The sequence below is a fragment of the Aplysia californica genome, unplaced genomic scaffold (genome assembly GCF_000002075.1).
Source record: "Aplysia californica isolate F4 #8 unplaced genomic scaffold, AplCal3.0 scaffold00125, whole genome shotgun sequence".
In the NCBI taxonomy this organism is placed as follows: domain Eukaryota; kingdom Metazoa; phylum Mollusca; class Gastropoda; order Aplysiida; family Aplysiidae; genus Aplysia; species Aplysia californica.
The window spans coordinates 412,716-432,828 of record NW_004797395.1 but is presented as its reverse complement, the minus strand read 5'-3'; the positions used below and the strand labels follow the sequence as shown (position 1 = coordinate 432,828).

The following is a 20,113-nucleotide window of genomic DNA, read 5'->3' as shown; positions in this document are numbered from 1 at the left end:
TGTCTCTTCATTAATCGATAATGCTTTTGAAATTCAACTCATCCCATCTTTGCTTGTGTAGCCTCCTTCTCTCCCCGGCCTTTTTTCCTGCGTGTGGTTGGCGGGTGCTCTGGTGTAGTTTGCTCCTTCTTTCCTATCAAACATCTATCATTCTTATCTCCCCGCCTTCTTTTTTATGTTTTTTACTCTCTTGTAACACCTCTAATATTCTGGTGCTCATATGACCTTATGCAGGTGCGAGAGCCGTAAAACCACTACTAAACTTTCTCACACACACACACACAAACGCTACAGTCCTCTTGTCAATGTCAAGCTCATATATTTCTTTGTGTCTTTGATTTCTGCTCCTGTTTTAAGAATTGACTGTGACCTCCTTTAACTCCAGTAACGACATTCAAATACTTCAACATCAGCCACCTCCAACGTCTCAGTTAATGGTGACAACATTATTTAAGTCCATATTTCTTGAAAAAGAGGAGGAAGTTTTTTTGATACTGTAAAAAAGGAACTCTTGCCTGCAATGTGTTGTGTCATGTTCCTTGTACATCTACCTTGTGTGTTTGAGTTTGAGGAATGTAAAGAGGAAAGTCTGTGAGGAGTCCTAAGGCCACAAGCTAAAGCACTTGTCCCAGTTTCCAGTCTGAGACAGGACAGATGATTCAATCACAGACTGGGCAAGACTTGTTGCAGTCAGCACAGCTCAGAGTAGAACCCATGATCTCTTGCTTGTGGCCACAGAAATCAGATCTGACCTTATGCATTTGCTTTTTGCAGCTGTCGTGGCATAGTATGAGCAATACTTTTCGCACTGGCTTATTTTTTTTCATAAACAGTTAGCGGGAAATTTCTTCACTGTTTTGGGAGAAAAGATCTACACTGGATTTTGTTCAAGATGACAACATTTGTTTTATGTGTTAGAAATCTCTGTGATGGAAAAATTTGGTTAGGCATTTACCTTTTCTATTAGAACAGATTAATTTGTCATAGCTGAGGTCTGGGTTCTTTTCATGATTTTGTTTTTTTGTGTGAGGATGTTTTTTAGTATAGTTGTAAATAAAGCTTTACATAATAGTGTTGGATGCAGGATAATCCGATTATGTTCTGAGCAACGAAAGAATCAAGTTTTGTGAGTAGCTGTACTTTCCTAGGAGCTCTTGTGAGAATATATGGCCTGGTACTTGTATGCTGTACATGTTTAAGGAAGAATCTTCTAAAGTAATTTGTCATGGCAGTTGAGTTTGTCCAGCCAAATCATAAGATTCATCTGACCTTGACATTTCTTTGTTGATTGAATCCTGTTTTGGATGATGTGTTGTTGAAAATTACAAAATATGTTTGAGCAAGTTCATTTTCAACTTGTGTATATAACCATTTGTGTATTGTTCTGGCAAATGTTCCAGTTGTACAATAAATGTTACATTTTTTCACTCAGAAAAGTAGTTGTTTCGTACTTCAGTTGTTGTCTTTTCATTCTTGCAGATGTGGGTGGTTGGCGGGTGCTCTGGTGTGGTTTGCTCCTTCTTTCCTATCAAACATCTATCGTTCTTATCTCCTCTTTTTCTTTTTTCATGTTTGTTACTCTCTTGTGACACCTCTAATCTTCTGGCGCTCATATGACCGTATGCAGTTGCGAGGGCCGTAAAACCTCTACTAAAACAATTCTTGCAGATAGGGTATGTGGGTAATGTTGAGGGTAATTATTCTTTATTCAGACTCCTTTTTCCTTCTGTCTTGTTGACTCATTTTTGAAAGTACGGTACAGTGCATGCCGCGCATGCGTGTAGAATAGTTATTTTCTGCAAATGGAAAGATTTCACAACTTAAAAGTAATTCGGTAGGCCAACCAGACCATTCCAATTATCTTCTCATACTCAATGCGAGCAGTATATATACAGCATTTTGTTCAATCATTAAACAGAACACTCCTCTCTTTCGCATTGTCTGTCTATCGATTAGTTACCTAGTTACTGCTGCTGGACCTGTGAAAAATAAAGTGTAGTCAAGTCAGACCTACTCTAATGGCCACCTATCCAAGACAATCAGTGGGTGGTTGGCGGGTGCTCTGGTGTGGTTTGCTTCTTTCCTATCAAACAACTATCGTCTTTATCTCCCCTCCTTCTTTTTTATGTTTGTTACTCTCTTGTAACACATCTATTCTTCGGCACTTATATGACCTTATTGTGTTGCAAGTACCGTAAAACTCTTACTAAAACTAAACAAGACAATCACCTGTACAATTAGTACAAACTATCAGATTCCATTTTATCCCTTGCTTTTTAAAAATGTATATTATACGTGTATTTTGATGACAATGTCCAAGAAATCCACCTGTCTAAAGACAACCACTTTTCTCCTTGACAATGGATGGCTGCGTTGGACAATTTCAACTTTTTTTTCCTGAAAATACATCCAGTATGGGGATCAAACCCACAACTTTTTAATTACAAGTCCCAATCCTTATTTCATGTTAAATCAGTGCCTAAATACAATGACAATTTTGAGAATGGTCTTTAACTACTGCTGCTTCTTTAGATCAAAGAGGTCGTCGACATCATCCATAGGTTTTTTCAACACACAATGCGTTAGGCATTTTTAGCTTTATTAAACAAGTGATATCATTACTGATAGATCCTTCTGATTTGAGATCCAATGAAAAGATGGGTGTTTTTTGTTTTCTCAACTTTTCTTTTCTTGTTGGCCAGTCTTTCTTTTACTAGGCTGCTGCCAAAATAGAGGACAGTACACACATATATATATATAAATATATATATTCCTTAAAGATTTGGTTGGATATAAAGACAAACATTCTCAATTATAGTATAGGGCACTCAGTTAGCTCAGTTGGCATCATGCTTGACTATGGAGCAGATGGCCCTGGTTTGAATCCCAAATGGGTGCTCTTTAGTCCAGGTCGTTTTGTGAAGTTTTCAAGGCTTTCAACCTATTCCGAGAAGGACGTTAAAATCAGTGGTCCTGCCTCTTAAATAAACTGATAGTACAGACAGTGTTGACAAGAGCATTAAACCCATACTTACATACTTTGCTCTCTTTATTAATATCTCTTTTTCATATTTGAAAATTGTCCATATCAGCATCCGTTGTATAGCAGTGAGGCACTTCGCTGTTACACACAGAACACCCGAGTGGGGAGTAATTTTTATCAAGTATCTCTGTTTCTGCTGAGATGTTGTATCCCTCTCAGCCCAAGTAGTTGGCCCTGACAGGCAGGTTCAGAAGCCCCACATCCTAAATGATCTAAATTGTTTCGATGTGGGCGTGAAAACACCTACATTACAAAAATGTCCATGGTATAATAATAAACATCAATCTCAAATTAAAAAGAAAAAGAAAGAAGGGGAAAGAATGAAGAGCAGTTCTGTCTTAAATAATCTTAATGTGGGGTAAATTTTTTTGTACTTTTTATTTTCAAATGTGTGATTGGCAGACGCTTTGGTGTGATTTGCTCCTTCTTTCTGGTTAAACACCTATCATTCTTGTCTCTCCTCCTTTTCTCATATGTTACTCTCTAGTAACATCTCTAATACATGTATTTGGAACTCATTATTAACCTATTTGTGTTACAAGTGCTAAGTGCTCTAAAACTAAAACAAAACTTTAAAAATCATTTTTAAATTTGTGCAACTTAGCTGATCTATGTTGCATAAGATGATAAGTTTGCTGGATTATATTGTAGCTAAAGATGAAATTCTTTTCAAACTTTAGTTGCGCCCATAGAGAGAATGATGATGATGATGATGATGATGATAATGATAATAATAATAATAATAATAATAATAATAATCTATGCATATTTTATTTGTGGAAGTTCATCACTTTGGGCGCCTAAAACTTCGGAACTACTTAACTTTCAAATTTGACAAAATTAATGGTGGTTCAGAATCATTTAATGGGTGCACAGTTCTATCGAGGAGCCTGAAGTCACTGTAGTTAAATTTTCAGTTTTTCATTAGTTTTGTTTAGATCTAATCTTAGGAAAGTCCATCTTCTAAGACACCATTGTAAACAAGTGACGTTTCCGTTCAATAGCCTTGCGCACTGTTTCTACACCTTTGAAATTCTGGAGTGTGCAACCACAAAAGTGGAATAGAGAATCAGTTACATCACTATTTCTAAACCTAATTTTTTACATCTCTCAGGATTTATTGCACCACTCAAGTAGAGTGTAAATATAGTAGGCCAATGACTTTCAGTTGATGTTATTGCACCGATCATTCCTTTCAACGAAAGAGGTCCAGCTAGTAATAATAATAATAATAATAATGATATTACAATGATAATGATAATGTAATAATAATAATAGTAAAAGTAATAATATGACGTTATTGAGTACCTGTGCAATGATGTGGCCTAAAACTTAAAGATTTACAAGACCTCTGCGACATCTCAAACTTAGCTGAGTATACGGTTCGGGGTTTTGGACCCCCCCCCCCCCCCCCCCCCCCCTTAAATCCCCCCTAATTAAAATTTTCTTAAAGATATAAGTACCGATGTTGCTACAAACTACGATCCATTCTAACAACTAAAACAACGAAGGAGCTCTTTTGTGTTTATGGATTTTTTCAGTTACTTCCAATGGAAGAAAAGTCCATGGACACGGAGTGTAAACAATATGGCGCCTACTTGAAACAACTTCGCTATCTTCGACGAACTAAAATGCCACTATTCGTTTGAAGTGCCCAAAGTAGCTTTCAAATTACACTATGGCTCTAGTGAAAAGCAACAAGAAAGAAAAGCAATACAATTGGAATGTCAGGGAATCGACAAATGTCAGAAATAAACGTAAGTCGTAGCCTAATGAGAACCCACCGTCTCAAACCATTTCATTTGTCCAACGCTACGAAAGCCCATCCGCATACAGTACCAGTAATGGCATATTTTACATTACGGTATTACTGGTACGACCTCTGAATTGTAGGGTAGGGATCGTCTAGCAAGCAATTTGCAAAATAAAAAAAGAGAAAACATTTATATCTAAATCTATAGTCTATGCTTTATTACTACAAATTGCAATTAATTGATGACCTGAGCCCGCCGCAGTCCAGTTCAATTTTCAGTTTTAAATAAGCTATGCCAATACTATTACAAGAGGATGAAGTTTGTTCAGTCTTCATGTATGATGAATATAATTATGATTATTTGTGTATAGTGGTTGCAGTTGAAAAAAGAAGACTAAACATTACCTTTGCTGTTGGCACAAAAATCTCTACATTATTGTATACTTAGTGAGGGAATCTGTATGGAGTCACTATTTATTGAGCTACGTTAACCCTATTCGTACGTCATGTTTTAGTATTGTATCCATATGATGTGGGGAACTCTATGCCACCATTGCACTTTCCAAAGAGGAAATTTACTTGTTAATTCGATCCATAGCCCTAGGCCTACGCTTTGCAAAGTAGTCTGTCAAAATGTTTTTTTGAAAAATACTGAAACTTTCAAAGAGATCTTCACTCTAGAAGTATTTTAAAATGCGAATAATACAACCTGGGGGTACAGATCGAATGGCCATAGGACATACGGATATAGGGTTAAGTAAGCTGTATATATATGAAGGGAACCGATCATCAGTTTTAATGAATCAGATTACAAGGAAATTAAATGATTTTGGGTTTTAACTCATTCACTACGTATTATTTTCGGCTTGTGGACGAATTTTTTTTTGGAGGGCGAATGACATGATGACTAGTGGGCAGAAGGTCTTGGGGCCACAAATTCAAATAAAATCAACGTATTATATACCAATATTTTCAGTATGGTTTGTAGAATACATCTGTAATGTTTATTTATGTATTTTTCAACTTTGGATCCTGTAAGAGGCGATTATGCAACACAATTTTGATTGGATGCAGATAAAATTTGAAAATAAAAAATTAATAATCTTTGGTGAAACTCTATAAATATGTTTACACCTGGTCAAATGATACATCAAAATAACCATAAATGAATATAGAACTAGAAAATATTGAAAAGTTTGCAGTTATTTACATACATTCCATAATATTTGTACCTTTGGATCATAACATCTGAAATTGAAAAACAGTTAAACAATTTAGAATCTTAAAAAACGATCACAAACAGAAAAAAACCCACTCGTATCTTATATGGAATTATTCAGAATTGCATTTGGAATAAATCTATACATGCTTTGAGTGGCACTTTTTGTGTAATTTCATCAAAAAGTAGTGATTTTGGGAAGAAAAAAATATTTTTGACAATTTAGATCTAGACCCAGATCTAGCACTCAAAAGTATTGATTTCTCAATAACAGTGCATTGGCAATCGTATCAATATTATAAAAAAGAGTCCTACATTTCTTTAGTGGGCAAAATATTGATACATTTTGTTGTGTAAAATTACTGAGACTGGTGTCCGGGCTATAATTTTGGCATCGCGATAAAACAAAGTCGAATAAACTATGAAATCGCGTTTCAAAACTGAATTTAAATTTCCGATTTTCAGTGGAAACGCTTGACGCGGAAGTCAACATTATATTATGACCTTATTTTAACATGGATATGTGGATTGGAATAGAATCTAAGCTAAAATTGAAGATCGGTTCTCAAGCCGTCGGGGGCGGCTTAGCGTACTGACTTTTATTTAGCCACGCTGCCCCCCACTGCTCGGCGTAGCGAATGAGTTAATAATGGAAGACTATACATAACAAGGCTATGAGAATATAAGAATGATATCCCATTGCACGAACTATATATCTACCTACCATAAAAGTCTTGTTTGAAGAGACCTGTCCTCAGAAATATCCTTTCACCATTTAACTGTACACACGCCTTATTTTAATAATAAACTTTCGTGCCTGAACTCCATAGTTTAGTCTGATGTTAGCTGCAAACTTTAAACCACAGGGAGGGGGATGGGGGAGGGACAGGGCAGGTGGTTGTTTGTTTCTTACTTCTTTTTATGTGTAGTATTGTTTTTGTTTTTTGGTTGCCATTTAAAAAAAAAAAATTTTACTGTGCTGATTGACTGGTCTCTGGAAATATGAGATTTTCCATAATATTTTAGGCCATTTATTTTGCTTGGCTGATTAGGCTTTTACAGGAGTAATTAAATTTAGTGGGTGGTTGGTGGGTGCTCTGGTGTGGTTTGCTTCATCTTTCCTATCAAACATCTATCGTCCCTATCTCCCCTCCTTCTTTTTTAAGTTTGGTACTAGCTTGTAATACCTCTAACCTTCTGGCGCTCAAATGACCTTGATATGCAGTTGCAAGCGCGGTAAAAACCTCTACTAAAACAAATTCAATTTAGAATGAAAATTCACTATTGTGTCCTTAGGGCATAAGCTGCAGGACCAGAAATAGAAACTACTGTTCAAATCAACACTTAATGAACAGATTGCTGTCTCATAATATGAAAGATCTTTCGAGATCTGTTAGCACAAGCTGTGTGTTAAAGCAAAGTTGAACATTTGCTATACTTTACTTCTATCATGCATGTTCACTTCTCTTTGACTGAATTATGGGAACCAGGAATAAAAGTTGTATGTTCGTCAACTTTGTAATTGTTTTTAACTATGTAACCTGACCCACTAACTGTTTGCTAATTCTCTTATGTTACTTTCCCTCTTTTGTGATTTTTGTAGTGCCCAAGATAGAAAAGACACCAACAATTGACTATGATCAACTGAAATGGCTCAGCAATATCAACGGATTGAAATCAAGGTCTGTAAAATCATGACATTTTTGAAAATTGTTTTAATTTATGTATTTTAAAAATCATTTTGTTCTGTTTCTTCAAAAGTAACATGTGCTTTGAAATTTGAATGGACATGTGTTATGGATTCGAGTAATTTGCTTACTAAGAGACAATTTTGTTCACTCAGGTAGTTTAATTGCTTTTTCGTCTTCGTCAATCTCTGACTTAGATGTGAATAATATACTTTTATTTGAAAATAAATTCTGACAAGTTTTATTAAATGCTGGATTTCATTATCTTTAAGTGTTTATTTTTTTACTAATGCTTAATAAACTTTTACAAATTATGCAGAGATGGCAAAGGATCTACACAGGAAGCCCATGCGATTTTTATGCAAAACTACAGGAAGATCTTTGTGCCTAAACCAGCAAAGATAGGATTTCCAGTACATACAGAGAAAAGAGTTGTTGGGTAGGTGAAATAAGTTTTTAAGTAATCATTTGAGTTTTATTGTAGAATAATGGGACAGGTTTTACAGGGATGGTGTGTCATTTTTTAATTTTTAATTTTTTTTTTTTGGGGGGGGGGGTACATCATGGGTGTATCTATTATACTACATTTTGGACACAAATGTTGGAGCAACAGAAGTAGTAAAAGTTGTAAACAAGTAAACTTTAAGTTATAAATAATACACTTGTGCAATGTGAGAGACTGACACTTTTCTCAGAACTTACAGATATCAAAGCAGCAGGGTACATGCTCTGTGTTGTGGCTTTATTATTATTTTTAGATTTATTTCCATGCAATTTAATTTCAGTATGCCGTGGATCACCTCTCAGATTCTGTTCATTTAATATGGGATTATTTTACCTGGTGTAGGTTATTATTGTACAGTTCAAGATAATGTGATTTCTTTCAGTATAAGAAACAGCAATCTAATCACACTTTTGTTCAGTCTCTTTATTTCTTATTTGACTGTCTTTTTATTTATTCCAGTGCACACACAGGTTCTGATGCAAGTTTTAGCCATCAAGCCACAAGCACAAGTAAGTCTCAATGAAAATAGTTAACTCAGTGTACCTGTTTCCTAAATTCAGTGGTTGCATGCCTTGCTTTACTCAAAACAACTCTTTATCCTCACTCATTTTTTTCAGACAACTGTTTTTGGAAAAAGTGTTCATGTTGACTTTGAATTGTTCGTATCATGTTATTTTTAATTTCTTCCTTAGGGTACTGGTGATTTATGGTTAAGCTCTTTGAAGTTGCACGCAAAAGATGTGGGTTTAATTGATTAGTGGTAAAGTACGAGGTCTGTCTCAGAATAAAGTTTCCCAGTCATAGTGTCCTCACATATAATTATAAATCACCTTGTATTTGGTATCAAAAGAAAGCTTATTCAAATACCTATTCAACGTAGGAATCATCAAGTTCCCGACATTTCTCCAGTTAATGTACCCAGCGGTCAAAGACAGTGGTCAGTGATCGTTTGTCCTAGGCCTTGAGTGCTTTTCTCACAGCCTCTTGAATCTGGTCCTCGTCCTCAAATCGCCGACCTCGCAGCATTTCTTTCACCTTGGGGAATAGGTGGAAGTTGCATGGGGCGATATCGGACGAATAGGGCGGGTGTTTGAAGAATTCCCACGAGTAGCCCTCAAGAAGCTCGTGCACAACTCTGCACTTGTGAACATGCGCGTTATCATGATGCAAGATGACGCCTTCTTCAAGTAAAGCAGGTCTTTTTTCCTGATCGCAGGTCTCAGCTTGTTTTTGAGGACGAACCTGTAGTAGTCACCATTGACAGTTACGCCAGGTGGGCCTAGCCAGCTCACTGTGATGCCACTCATGTCGAAAAAAAACCTAATGTGCATCACCTTTCTCTCCCTGTGTTTTCTGTGTGCACTTCATCTTTCATATCGGACCTCCCACCTTCAACCTCCCTGATCCATTTCCTTACTGTCTGATTTGATGGGACATTATTCCCTATTACTTTGTATAGATCACCGTGGGTTTCTACTGCTGACTTGCTGAGAAGAGTTGAACATTTGATCACAACTCGGACATCATAGCATGAGACGGTTGCAACAATGTTTTGCTCAGACATTTTCCTCAAATTTGCCTTGGACAACGTGCACAAGAACACCACACTTGACATGTTACTGCTCTATGACCCGTTCACCAATGCATTTGCAATTTGGTGTTGATGTTTCTTAGACATGATGTCATGACTTCACAAAATTTAGTGGCTATTGATTGCTTACTTTTGATTTTATGGAGGAGGGAAACTTTATTCTGAGACAAACCTCGTACATTTTATCAAGCATCTTCTCCCCCCTTCGGCTTGGATTAGATGCTGCATTCTATTCAGCCAGTGTTGGCTTTGACATGCAGCATGAAAGTAGCACCCCTACTTTATAATCTAAATTGTATCAATAGAGTTTTGAAACATTTACAATCATTACTTGTTCCCTTAGGTGACCCCATTCAAAAGCCAGCCAGAAAAGTGTACACAGTGGATGAGTTTACCTACAACATCAAGGACTACCTCCCACTTTTGCATAAGGAAAGGAAAAGTGAAGACCCGAAAGCAATTCGAACGGAAAACATCAAAACTCTCAGACGGCTGCTGAAGAAATAGTAAGTCATTTTGTCTTTTGTTTTCGACAAGTCTGAACAAAGTTTATCTTCTGCAAGTTTTGGAAGAATTAGAACTGTTGGTGGAGAAAAGAAAAGAAACGCACATTTCCGATTGAGATGTGTGAATGCTACTGAGAGAACTCTTACTTTTAATTATAGTTCTTTCAAATTTGGCAACAATATTTTGAAATAGCAAAAAATATTTCACTTGCATTGTGTCATGAAGATTCAATGTATTAACATGTTGTACGATTACTGTAGTGTCACCTCTTCTTTAAAAGAAAAAAAAAAACTCTCTCTCCTTTCCTTCGTGGTTGTCTCATTGTTGTTCCCAAACAGAACTTAAGTGACCTCTTAATCTTTGATCAGTTCGCAGCCTATTTAGGTGAAGCTGTCTGCTCTATATATAGAGACAGGACTTCTTTATTGGGCAGTTGCCTTGTAGCCCAAGAGGTTCCTTATGGTGAGGTGGGAAAACAAATCACTAAAAAGAGTAAATATGGCTACGATGCCTCCTTTCATTAGCAATTTTTTTTAAACATTGACTTTGAACTGTATTGCATTTTTATGCTATCAAATGCTACAAGACCTGTAGCTAAAACAGGTGATTTTAGAGTACCTGCTTGTAGGTGGTTGTGCATGTGGTAAAATGTTTATGTATTTGTGAGGAAGAAGCCATGAGAGAGTAAGATAAGATAGGGAGAGAGATAGGGATATATATATATATATATAGAGAGAGAGAGAGAGCGAGAGAGAGAGAGAGAGAGAGAGAGAGAGAGAGAGAGAGAGAGAGAGAGAGACACACACACACCAAGAGAGAGAGAGAGAGAGAGAGAGAGAGAAAGGGAGAGAGAAAATGAATGAGAGAGAAAATAAAAGAATGTAAGAAAAAGAGTGAAAGGGACAGAGAGAAAATATATTGTTTGTGTTTGAAGGGGGCACAGTATTGGTAATGGTACCTCGCTTGGGTTCTTAGATCTTCATGCAGAAGAATACTTATTTAATAACAAATAATTTTCTATTTTTCGCTCTCCACAGCCCATTTGAGAGAACAGCTGGAGAAAATGACAAGATATACATGATTCTGCAATCTTTTGACTTCTTTCGAGAAAATGTGGAGTCTTCCGTCCTTAAGGAGTTGTGTGTTGTTGCCCAGCTTGAAGTCTGGAAAGATGTTGACTTTGCTGGTAGTCTTCTTGCTTCTTCATACATCATAGTGTAGTGTAGTTGTCTGTGTGCGTTCTTACTCCTGTGTGTGTGTGTGTGTGTGTGTGTGTGTATGTGTATGTGTGTGTGTGCATGCAGCACCATTCTATAAAAGGATAAGCTTATGAAAATAAGAGAAGAAAAATTTCTTGGAGTTTGTTTATGTGTTCAAATTTAACATGTGTATTCATCATAGATATAATGTGTGACTTATGTCCAACCAAAGAAAAGAACTCAAGGCTGTAACAGAAATAAGATTTAAATAGTAAAGACGTGTATTAGATGGATGTCATGTATCAATGTGCATTGCCTATTGCCTAATTTTTTTTTCTTTACAGTGTATGGAAAGACAGGAATACATATGATCCTGAAAGGAGGTGTGATCCCATTATATGAACCATACCTGTTCTCTGGCAAGGATGACTTATACCCTCAGGCATTTCTACCTTTGGAGGGTCTGGAAGACTATGATGACTATGTGCCTAAAGTGAGTAGTTGATGTTTCTCATTTCTTTCTAAATGTTCCTTCTTAAATTTGAATCTTTGAAAAAGTCTGAAAAGTTGAAATAGAAGTATGCTGCTTTTGTTTTATACACAGGTATAGCACTTGAAGGTAAACAAGGCTGAGGTAGACTCAAAGTAACTTACTTGGAGAGCCTAAACAGATGGGTGATGTTGAAAGATCAGGATAGTGTAGCTTTTTTGTGGGCATCCAAGCAAAGGAATGAATGAAAAACCAATGATCACGGATGTCTGTCGCAGATCTGACACTTGATGATGATAGCACTAAATGTGAACAGTAAGCTCAGGTGTTTTCAAACTCAACTTTGTGGCTTTGTTTTGATGGCTGCAACAACATTTTAGCATTTTGTTATCGCCTCTGAATATGATGTTTGCTTCTGTAACTTTTGCCTGTCTAAGATATGACATGAGATCAGACTGGCTACATGGGACCCTATGCTAGTGCCAACGAATGTTCTTGTGGTTATGAGTTTGCTTTTACTGGTTCACTCTTCTTTTTGCATGATCATTCAGTAGACTGACTTGAGCAAAGAATTCAACATCAGTAACACAATATTTTACTTCATTATTTTTTTTCCCTATCCGGTATGTATTTCAAGAAGAAACAAAGGTAAACAGATAGGTGATTGGAACTCACAAGATTATGAGATGCCTTTTGGGATCCCACAAATTATTGCATGTGTGCTTAAAGAAGACCTCTGATGCATAGCAACTCGATAATAATGTAAACCCTGAAGTTTGATTCATGATGAGCAACTTCACACAGGAGAGTACATCATTTTGATGTTCTGTAGTTCATTTACTCAGTCAGCCAATGATGATTACATGAAAGGAGCTGCCAATTATGCTCTAACTCTTTGTGAATTACTCCTGTCCATTCAATACATACTAAATTTTTGCAAAAAAAATCATTGACAGAGAAAACTGGAAAATATGATGTCACCATTGGTTTTATTTTCCACACAATTCCGAAGCCTGAGTTCAAGAGAAGCATGTTAACACCTTAACAGTCAACAAGTGTTGAGAAAAATCAAGACAAACGAACAAAAAAAGATAGTTTACATAGAATACACATCGGTGCACCTTTTAGCCGCCCATACAATTCCCCTTGCTGTTTATTTTTTTAACAAATGATTGGCTGAATTAAATGAAAGTAATTGTTCCCTTTACAGCTGTCAGTGGGAGATTGTTTTGGAACCTGGCTCCAGTATGATGAACCATACACAAAGTGAGTCACCTCATCTTCAATTTTTCTATGCATACATACAGGTACACTACACTTAAGCATGCACACACACACACACACACTCATACACACACACACTCACACACACACACACACCCACACACACACGCACACTCACTCACACACACACACACCCACATGCACACACGCACACTCACTCACACACACACACACACACACACACACAGTACACTCACTCATACTCACACACACACACACACACACACAAACACACAAACCTACACACACATGCACACACACAAACACACAAACACACACACAAACACACACACAAACACACACACACACACACAGCAGAATTTTTGTTTGTAAATTAGATGTGTTCTGTATGTTTGATCTTCTTTTTGGTATCATAATCGTATAATTGGTATCAAGTTTTACTGTTTTAAAATCTTTTGAATTACTATCACTATCAACAAGTCTACCGACTTGCTGACTGACCTTTATGTTGTGTATGTCTCAGTGTATCTCATTTTGTTTTGAGAAATACATGTAGAGAGATTATCAGGTATTTGCCTGAATTACAGAAAGGCAGACAAACATACAGGCAGATGGGCTAACAGATAGATAGTAAAACATAAAAAAGCCATACAAATAGTCACACATAATGACTGAGAGGAAAACAAACTAATTATGTAAATGAAAGAGCTTTACTTGACTTATCGTTTAAGAAAGTAGGCCCTACTGTCCTGCCAAAGCACCACAGTTTGTCTTCTGTTAAAGCATGCTTCGTATACTTGTGACAAACAAAAGTTCTGAACCAAACAATATTCTGTTTAAGGAATAAATAATTTGTAACATACATGTTTATAGGTGTTTATGTATATTGATGCCCCTGCAGGGAGTTGAGTGTCGTGACCACAGAGCCAAATTGTGAATTTCTCAAAATCTCTGTCAATGACTACAAGAGGGTGATCACAGTGAGTATCTTTTTTTTCAATGAATATTAAAGTAATACTAGTCACTCCAGTAGGTAGATAGGGAGTTTTAAAATACTTGCTACTCGCTGTCATTTTCAATTTTCTCAAAAGTATTCTTGAGCAGAGTTGCGAATATTTATCTGTTGGTTTTGATTGTCCACAAAGATGCAATTTTAGCAATAGCTGTTTCTTTGTTTTAATTTTCCTAGAGCAATGATTTCTTCTAATCTTTTTGTGCCACCGATAAGACATAAGAATTCATATATTTCCTTCAATCTATTCAAATTTATGTTGGACAGAAAAACTCATTTTGCTTGATGATCTTAAAAAATTAGACTGTGCAAAGCAGTTTAGTGCATTCCTTTATTGGGTTGAATACTAGAACGGGAAAAAAACTCAGTTTTCCGACCCTTGGTTTATTTTTTTATTATTTTTTTTACAGCAAATCAAACAAAGAGAACACACAGAAAAGCTCAACTTGCTTTTGTCTTGTGAGCAGTACAGAATGTGGCCAAAGCAGCCTCTCATCACTGTGGCTGACTCCATTGAATGGATCTCCTATCCCCCAAACACAGGTGTGTAAGTCCACAAAGTAATTCACAAAGTCGACAGGGTAGGGGTTTCTGTTAAGCACTTAACAGCATCATCATCATCATCATTGATATATTGTGTGTCTCGATGGGATGAAATCAAACACGAGTCAATTTGGAGTTATTAGTATCATCTGAAAGCTTATGCATTTGCCTTGCTGTCTATGAAAAAAATACCTATCTTGAATATAAGTCGAGGTATTTGTGATTGAAAGGGGTGAGAGTGGCATGAATTCAAAGGTTATTTTAGTGAGAAAATTGCAGCCAAAGGTTGTTAAGTTCTAGCTTAAGAGTCCTTGAAAACTGAAAATTTACATATTTTGTGCCAATAATCAAATGTTTTTTGGTAAAATTCATGTGGAAATGTGTTTTTAATATGGACATCAAAGATGTTGAGCCAAAAAAAAAAAATTTGATATAAAGTGCCCTACTGGAGGAAAAAATGCCTGCTTCTTCGATTTCATTAGGCTATTTTGATGAGCACCTGATTTCACCACAATGTCTCACATATTTAACTCTTTCCACACTCTGTTATTCAATCATTTTTTTACGTAACATGTAGACTGATGGCGCTGTTAAGTTTTGAGAAGGATGACCTTGAAAGACAAGTAAGATTGTCAAGCGTTATGTCTATACCTGTCTCAAACGCAGCTGACTGTAGGTTTTCATTTTATTTGGTGTGGTTAGACTACATGTGAGTAATCCCATTCCTTCCCACACCAAAAGCCTGAAATGTAGGATTGCCCCATGTATGATAATCATAATTACCAGCATCATTAACGTAATGGTTAGGCTCCTATTTTTCCACACAAGAGACATGAATTCAAATCCCATATGGGGAAAATATTTTGTCTAGTATCACAGTATTCCTGTTAGGATGTCATAGGCCTACTCCGGTAACCTTGTTTGCGCCTGCAGGCAAAATTAAAGCAACCCACTTTCTTAACAATTCAAACCATGCAGATAAGGAAGTAAACATTTACAATAAAATTGTAAAGAATGTAAAACATCAATATTATCATGCTAAGCCTGGGACAAGTGTTTCAGGTCTCCTTTCCTTAAAACATAATCCTCTCTCTGCCCTCCCTTATGGAAAGAGCCCACCACTTTAGTTGCAAGTCTTTGTGAATACGACCATTTGTCCATACATCTGTCCTCAGTGTTGGTCAGCGAGGGATACAAGTCACCATTTGTTGGCTTCATCCGTTCTGGAGAGTGCCATGTTCTAAGACAAGTTGATGTGCTGAACACTCTCAAAAATGGGAAAAAGGTACAGTAAAACTCAAATGCAGCTCTTCATTGATTACATAGCCCCATTTATGGTATTTGAATCAAACACCAAATTTTGATTTTGCAGATCTCAGCTAGACACAAATTCTGATTTAATTTAGTGGGTAATCATAAGATTCGTTTTCCAGAAGTCCATATTTCAGAAATACTAACAAGTGAGAGGCTGCAGCAGCTTAGGTTTTTATTGACAAGAACAAGGTCTGGGTTGTTTTTGTTGTTTTTTTGGTGGTCATTCTAGAAAATTTTTCTCCTAAGCTATAGAGGGAACAAGTGGGCCTACTCAACCTTCAAAATAACTTATCCCTGTGTTAGGCATTGATTTTAGCACAAAAAATGACTATTTACTTATGCTATTGTTTCTTTTCCCTTTCATTTACAGGAACAAAAGACCAAGCAGGTTGTGATGGGGCGACTTGGCCCATACGATTCTTTTGCTGAGATTAGTCTCCTACTGGATGAACCAATCACCTGTTCCATTGTGACAGCCTCAGATGTGGAGCTGGGGGTGGTGAGGCCTGAGAAACTAGCAGGTAAGTCAACATTGAACAAGTAGTACAGGTGTGTTCTTATTAGAGAGATGGTCAAATGAATCAAACACAATAAAATTTCGATTTTTATAGGTCTCAATTAGACTCAAATACTGATTTGATTCAGTGTGTTCGTTTTCCAGAAAGTGCATTTCAGATATACTACCAAGTGGGAGGGTGTTTACATTTCAACATCCCTGTTGGTAAAGCCATTATCAACCTGTATAGTGGAATTTCCAGCTTTATTCAGTGAATCAGTCTATCATCGTTAAATACAGTCCGTGCCAGCTTTAAGCACGCCAGCTTAAAGCACGTTTCGGACTCAAGCACGCTAAACGGCTCTTACCGAATTTTTGCTATATAAATTACACACCTTTAAGCACAGTAACTTCGGCTTCAGGCACGCTTCATTACAAGACAGTCAGTACTTTTATAATGACCCATCGAAGTTCGAACACAGTATACACTGCAGCAGTGAAGTGTGTTAAGAGAAACACAGAGAACGCAAGTGATGGAGACACACACTCACACGTGCGGAGAGGAAGGCAGAGAGATGCACGCAGCAGCGCGCATGGACATAGGATCTAGCCTAGGGCAAAGCTACACACAGACTAAAAAATACGAAGAGAGTCAGGGAGACGAGAAAGGGAGGTTGGCTGTGATTTCACCTTTGACCCTCGCTATCCATTAATCCTGATTGTGTATCACGCGCGAGGCGGGATGAAGGCAGTGGTAATGGTATGAGCGTGGCATAGCGGGCAGTGGTATGCACAGGCAGTATGTAGGCCTAGTGTGCTGTATCGTGACTGGCCGTCTAAATTAAGTTTTCATTTCCCATTTGACCACAAAACAAAAACAAACAAGCAAACAAAAATTACCATGGCGGTTAAAAATAACAGTGCACACTTTTGCGGGACCGCTTTAGGCCTACTTACTAACAAAGGGAAATAGCACGGGAAATTTTCTACATGAAAATCTCTGGATTATGTCTACTTCGCACTCAAGCACGCTTCGGCTTTAAGCATGCTTAAGCTTTCTCCGCACGTGCTTAAAGCCGGCATGGACTGTATAGGCTACCCTTGCTTATAATATACAAATATCAATACACCTTATTTGATAAATATATTTCAAGAGTTGATTTATTTGTTAGTGAACCAAATAGTTGAACTTGCTTCACCTGTATAAGACAATCACCAGTACAAACAGTCACTTCTCATTTCCTCCCTTGCTTATTTTTTACTTTATAATGACACTGCGTACGACAGCTACCTGTTTTAAGATAGCCACTTTTCCTCTTTTGTACAAGATGGCCACCCATTGTCGAGGAGAAAAGTGGTTGGCGTTAGACAGATTGACGTCTTGGACAATGTCATTATAATATATAAAATGCAAGGGGGGGGCGTAGAAGTGGTCGTTCACACAAGTGACTGTCTTGGACTGATGTCTGTTAGAGCAGGTTTAAATGTACTAACATTGCTTTCTGGAGGAAGAGAAAGATCCACATAGTTTTTATTATGAAGTAGCTATGTTTGTCAGCAGGCCTTCATCATCATCATTGCATTTGTCACCCTGGATCAGAGTATAGACCATGAACAAACACTTTCCACTTTTCCCTATCTTGGGTCAGCTTCTTCATATTATTTCATGTCTTCCCACTTTTCTGTACATTGTCAGCAGGCCTTGGATAACATTGAGTGCATCAAATTTTATATCCTGAAATAATAGTGTGGCTTGTCTTTCTTCTTCAGCCCTGGATGAGGTGACACGACAGCTCTTCAGACAGTCCAACACAAGGACTTTTGGTGACCTCACAAAGGTAAGCTCTTAACTCTCGATATACGGCAAGCTATCTAGTTCTTTGCCCAGCATAGCTCTGTTATTTACAGTCATAACAAACTTTTTAAAAAATCCAAGTAAATCTATCTTGTCCATTATGAAACTGAATATTCATTGCATGGAGCATTAGTTTTGGCTCAGTTTTGAGTTTATTGTATGCAAAAAGGATGCATAAGAGCACAGTTATAGTACTTATAGTAAGGTAGTTTGTGGTGATGAAAAATTGGATAACAAAATTGACTGTGAACAAAGGTGGAATAACCTTCCATATATATTAAGATTTTTCATATATAGTGAACTCACATTAACAACTTCCTCCTCCTCCTCCCCCTCCCCCTCCTCCTCCTCCTCCTCCTCCTCCTCCTCCTCCTCCTCCTCCTCCTCCTCCTCCTTCTTCTTCTTCTTCTAGGCTTTCTGTTGAACGGGGATATGTGCTATACAAATGCTATTTGTTTTTCCACCAGGAGGACATTCAGAGTGAGTACCTGCAGCAAGAGCTAAAACGTGAGTGGAATGAATTCAAGCATTCTCAAGTTCTGGAAGTCATCAATGCATATGGCGTCAGGCCAGGCTATGGGAAATGGGCAAAATAGTGTTACTCTTATTACTTATGGGTTTTTTTACTCCTTATTGAATTAGATTGATTATGACAACCTTTACATTTTTTATCAAGGAAAGTTTATTTTGACCATGTTTTCATGAGTGTGTTTGTACGTATTGTGCAACTTTTTTTTTCTTGAGTGAAAGTTAGACGTAAGTACAGACTTGCAAAAGTGAGAGAGAGAAAGATGAGGGGAGACAGTGTGTGTGTGTGTGTGTGTGTGTGTGTTGGGGTGTGTGTGTGTGTGTGTGTGTGTGTGTGTGTGTGTGTGTGTGTATGTGTGTGTGAGAGAGAGAGAGAGAGAGAGAGAGAGAGAGGAAAGAGATGATGTTAATGAGATCAAGATGTATGCGAATAAACACTGGAGAGAGAGAGAGAGAGAGAAAGAGAGAGAGAGAGAGAGAGAGAGAGTGAGAGAGAGAGGGGAGAACAGTGACAATAAGTTTATTCCTTGAGAGAAATGCATTAGCGTGATTTTCTGTTGTGCTGAATTTATTTCATATGCATACTCTGTGATGTAAGAATGCTACCATTCGTTCAAAAACAGAGGCTGCATGCAAGAAAAAAATAAAAATTTGTCATGCTCCACAAGAGCAGTAGAAAACTCTCCAACAAGTGTTCTCTATTCATTGTAATTTGCTTTTACTTTGGTGTGATAAAGAATTGTACTCCTTGGCTCCTTTTTACTGCTGTCTTTCAGCCACACTCATAATCTTCGGGTGGCTAAGATTCAACACCTAGCCTTCCCGGATAAGGGCGAAAAAGCTCGGAGGTCCCATGTGCAAGTTGACACGTTAAAGATCCCTTGGTGGTCCAAAATCAATAAGAGTAAGCTTCGGCCGCCACCGGGGCTAAATTCAAAATTTCCTACCAACTAAAGAAGTTTAATGTGTCCCGCGTGCTCATATCATGCCGTTGCGAGCACCATAAAACACTTACCATATAAATAAATAAATAAAAACAAAAGAAATTTAAAGGTGGGCCTCCGACCCTGTCTATTAGGGCCAACCCAGACTGAGAGGGATACGATATCCCAGGAGAAAGACCCA

General features: G+C 37.4%; 1 protein-coding gene across 1 annotated transcript; it reads left to right on the top strand.

The window, feature by feature from the left end:
- Window positions 1–4,603: 4,603 nt before the first annotated feature.
- LOC101851033 (cyclic nucleotide-binding domain-containing protein 1) lies at window positions 4,604–19,679 on the top strand. The gene is made up of 14 exons (XM_005096266.3): window positions 4,604–4,800; window positions 7,619–7,697; window positions 8,023–8,142; window positions 8,668–8,717; window positions 10,143–10,305; window positions 11,344–11,492; window positions 11,850–11,998; window positions 13,206–13,261; window positions 14,142–14,220; window positions 14,663–14,795; window positions 15,971–16,080; window positions 16,480–16,630; window positions 18,376–18,443; window positions 18,928–19,679. Exons 1-14 carry the CDS (start codon window positions 4,722–4,724, stop codon window positions 19,054–19,056), a joined length of 1,515 nt encoding a protein of 504 aa, XP_005096323.1. The 5' UTR covers window positions 4,604–4,721; the 3' UTR covers window positions 19,057–19,679.
- Window positions 19,680–20,113: the final 434 nt, after the last annotated feature.

Excerpts from the sequence above, each read along its gene's own strand:
- LOC101851033 (XM_005096266.3), top strand. The coding sequence starts at position 4,722 with ATGGCTCTAGTGAAAAGCAACAAGAAAGAAAAGCAATACAATTGGAAT. Across the intron at positions 4,801-7,618 it reads GACAAATGTCAGAAATAAAC|TGCCCAAGATAGAAAAGACA; the intron begins GTAAGTCGTAGC and ends TGATTTTTGTAG. Across the intron at positions 16,631-18,375 it reads GAGGCCTGAGAAACTAGCAG|CCCTGGATGAGGTGACACGA; the intron begins GTAAGTCAACAT and ends TTTCTTCTTCAG.